Source organism: Micropterus dolomieu, linkage group LG18, assembly GCF_021292245.1.
Source record: "Micropterus dolomieu isolate WLL.071019.BEF.003 ecotype Adirondacks linkage group LG18, ASM2129224v1, whole genome shotgun sequence".
In the NCBI taxonomy this organism is placed as follows: Eukaryota; Metazoa; Chordata; class Actinopteri; order Centrarchiformes; family Centrarchidae; genus Micropterus; species Micropterus dolomieu.
The window spans coordinates 22,135,513-22,139,345 of record NC_060167.1 but is presented as its reverse complement, the minus strand read 5'-3'; the positions used below and the strand labels follow the sequence as shown (position 1 = coordinate 22,139,345).

Below are 3,833 nucleotides of genomic sequence, written 5' to 3'. Positions count from 1 at the left end.
ACACATGGGGAATTACCTCATCATGCACACAGCACTCTGTGTTGATACAGCCTCTGTTTCTGGCCTGTAAATAGCTTTGTTGCTCTGTTTAAAGCCTCTCCAAAGGTTTCAACTTTTTGTTGAGTAAGAACAGAACTTTTTGAGGACAGTGAGTCCCTCTGTTTCTAACGAGTAGACTCAGACTTTACAAACTCAAATACCCTTATTAGTCCTGGAATGAAGTCTGAGAAGCACATCTGAGACGTTGTTATGCTTATAATGTATCTTTTTTAATTATACCTTATTACACCCCTACAAACTCCATCATGCACACCCAGAGTATTACATTTCTAATGAAAACAAATGAGCGTACATTAATTTGCTTTACTGCAGAAACAGCAACGGCCCCCTTTAACTAATCTGGCAGTGAGGAGTCACTGACTGTAATGAGCTGTAATGAAACACAGATGACAGTGGCAGAAGCTTCATTCAAATAAAAAATTTATTCAGATAATGTTTGTCTTCTGGGAATTCAAAATTATATGAAGCAGCCACATGTCCTGTGTCACATGCAAGACATGAATGATATCAATAAGAGTATGTAGCGTTTCAATTATGAGAACATCTTTATTTCTGTTAGTCACAGCATATAAAAAGTGGGGAAAAAAACATGTAAAAATAAAGTGACTCTGAGGATTGTCCAGTCTGTTCACGGCTTCACATGAAAAGTCAGACGTAGCCAATGATATCTTTGCAAATTATGGGCTGTCGGCTGCCTGATTTCATGAGGGCTGCAAAGTGGTGAAAATCAGTGTCCAGCTCATTAATGGCTGAGTGTGACTGGTGTAAAAAAGGGACTTTGGGCTGCGAGGCCACAACTGGACAGGAGAGACGTTTTGGAGCATTCGCAGCTCTGTTAACGTGAGCAGAATCTGTGGTTCTCATCCTCACTTTGTCCTCTACGCTTTTAGAAAACCCAGTCAGTTTCTTCCTCATGTTGACAAAGAAACCTCTTCCCAGTCTACGTCTTGGATTTGGCTTCAGCTCAGTGGGCTCAGGAAAATCTGGCAAGTCCATCCAGTTCTGTATGAGGTCTGCAAAGCTGTTGTCGCCAAGGACCAGAGGCTGGCGGTTACGTCCTCTTGTCAGTAAAGAGTTTGTCCAGTCCTCTGGGTCGCTGACCTCAAAGGATGTCCACCTCTCCAGACAGGCGTCAGAGGTGGATTTGGGTCGAATACGTCCACTTGGGGCTCGGTTTGTACGGAGGCAGGCTGAAGATGACACCCGCACATTCCTCGTCCTCCTGAGAACCACCCTTTCATCCTGCCATGATGCCTCAGAGTAGCCTGAATCAAACTCCAAACTTTTCTGGCTGCTGGGAGAGCCCAGGCCCTGTCTGAGGCTCAGGCCCAGTCGGCTGCTCGAATCGTCGTCGTCGTCCTCCTCCACCTCTAGAGGACTCGCCAGGCAGCAGGCAGAGTCGTAGGTGCTTGCCGTGCTGGCCGAGCTGGCATCGGACATCCGCAGGCGTGTGCGCTGTTCTCGTTGCAGTGCTCGCTGCTGACATGCCCGTGCGACCGCAGAGTGGCGCGCTAAAGCTGGCAGCTGGGTGCTGATGGGAGCTAGGGGTCGTCTGTCTGAGGGGCAGGTTTTCCGTAGCTGTTTCAGATCTTGCAGTGACCTCATCATATACTGCATCTGCTCCCGTAAGCAGTCGCCTGAGTCGCGTAGGCAGAGCTGAGGAGACAAAAGATAAATAAATGGTCAGTAAATCACGTCAGTAAACAGTCAGCTAAGCCTTTCTGATGAACTGTTGCAGAATGCCTCTAACAATAACAAGAGTTGAGTAAGCACAGAGTATCAAAGTGACTGCTTCGTGGGCACGCTCGGACTTGCTTGCAGTAAGTTTCAACCTATGAATGAACACCTTTTCTCTTATTGTAATCTTGAAGGCCAGCCGACCTGCTGATCAAAGAATGCGCTTCTTCAATAGACAAACACAAAGCAAATCAATCTGTCCGTTAATTCACTCGACCACACCAGCAACATAAGTGAACGCCCAATTTTCATTGACTCAGGCGTGACTCAACTGAAAGCCCAGACAGATGTTATTACAGGTAGAGGTGTACTAATATCTAACCTCAACTATTTATCTACACACTGAGGCAACTCCACGAGTAAAGTGAAAACATCTGCACTATATCACGGAGTAACTTGGCTCTTGATTTAGCTACAGGGGTCCTGCCTCTTTAAGGGTGCAGCGTGCCTGCCTATGAAATTCACCAGTGACACAGTGAGGAATATAATACTCGTGCTTCCTCTCTGACTCGTTGTGCTGATTGGCCAGATTCAGCCAGTGAGCAGCGATGACTCACACTCAAACTCAAACAGGGCTTGAGAGATCATGTGACTCTAAACAGAGTTTAGAGCAGACATAAAGCAAAGGAAGAAAGATGGGGGCCCATATTCTTTGTAAACACAGTCCAGCCTGGTACTACATGGGTTAATAACATATTATATGTGCTTATACGTTCTTATAATTCTTGTAATCTTAACATATTTGTAGACAATGCTAGAAAAGACACATTAAGGAAACACAGGATACAGGTTCATATGTGGACACAGAGGTCACATCCAACACAAGGCAACATAACAGAACACTTCTTCCCTCCACTACACTAACCTTTGAACCTCTATGACTTCTCTGCTCTGAGTCTACACTGTCCATCAGCATTTGACCCTGCTGCAAGACCTCCTGCCCCCATTTGGTTTTCATCATAACTCTGTGAGATGTTGCAAGAACATGAGAAAGTACCCGAAGCACATAGTCATGGAAAAACACAGCAGAAAATGCAATACATATAAAAGAAATCACTATAAAAAGCTTTAAAATTGGATTTTATAATGAAAAAAACTGCATTCATGCTTCAGAATCAGTGAATGTCCATTAAACAGTTAGACGCCTCCATATACTTTGGAGAAAGAATCAAGTGTCATTATTTACTCCAAACAATGCTGTTGTGTAAAAACTCATGAATCCCCACTATGGAGGCATCTGGGCATCACTGTCCGTTCAGCCGTCTGCTGCACTGGCAGATGTTTTCTCCATATGTTGGAGGACTACCGGACAGATCTGCTATTCAGATCATACTAAATATAGTTTAGGCTATAGAGCCCTACTTTTTATTTTATTTGTAATAGGCCTATCGCTTGAGATTAGATAACCGCAGTCTGAAAGAAATGTTCTTGTTCAAGATGTCTTTTAGAGAAAACGAACTCACCATCTCGATCCCTCTCATCTGTAAAACTCAGATCCTGCAAGAAAATTGATAGAGCAGTTTTAAAACTTGACCAGACATAAATCTCTATAAGAATCTACAACAGCGTGTAAAAAGCAGGCAACGCAAGCAGACACTCACTTCTGATGTAGCTCCGTCCAGAGGAAATAATTTGGCTCATTAAGAGGTATGATGTCCCGCTTCGTTCAGAGGTGTTGCGGGCTTCAGTGTCACCGGTAGGGAGCCAGTCCTGACTGAACAGAGGCAGATGTGCTGAGTGAAATGTTCAGCGCTGTTCGCCTCCTTTTACAGCTCCGCGCTCTGAATGAGCCAATCAGAGCACAGGACGCTCACTGGTCTCATTTGCAAAACCCACCTCTGCGAGCAGTCAAACTAACCAGCAAGAGATGCAAAGAAAAATAAACGTATAAATTAGACTTTAGACCACCACAGCATAAAAAATAAATAATAGATTTTTTTTAGAATAGTGTAGTAGTTGTTTTCTAAAGGCGAGGTAATGTCTGGGAGGGAGGATTGCTCCCTCTTCACTCTAGTGGATTTTATATATATATTGGA

General features: G+C 44.1%; 1 protein-coding gene across 1 annotated transcript; it reads right to left on the bottom strand.

Moving 5' to 3' along the window:
• Nucleotides 1-463: 463 nt before the first annotated feature.
• On the bottom strand, nt 464-3,539 carry LOC123956987 (PAK4-inhibitor inka2-like). The gene is made up of 3 exons (XM_046029563.1): nt 3,399-3,539; nt 3,261-3,294; nt 464-1,716 (listed from the first exon to the last, which is right to left on the bottom strand). The coding sequence occupies exons 2-3, from the start codon at nt 3,276-3,278 to the stop codon at nt 709-711; spliced, it is 1,026 nt and encodes a 341-aa protein (XP_045885519.1). The 5' UTR covers nt 3,279-3,294; nt 3,399-3,539; the 3' UTR covers nt 464-708.
• Between the last annotated feature and the right edge of the window lie 294 nt (nt 3,540-3,833).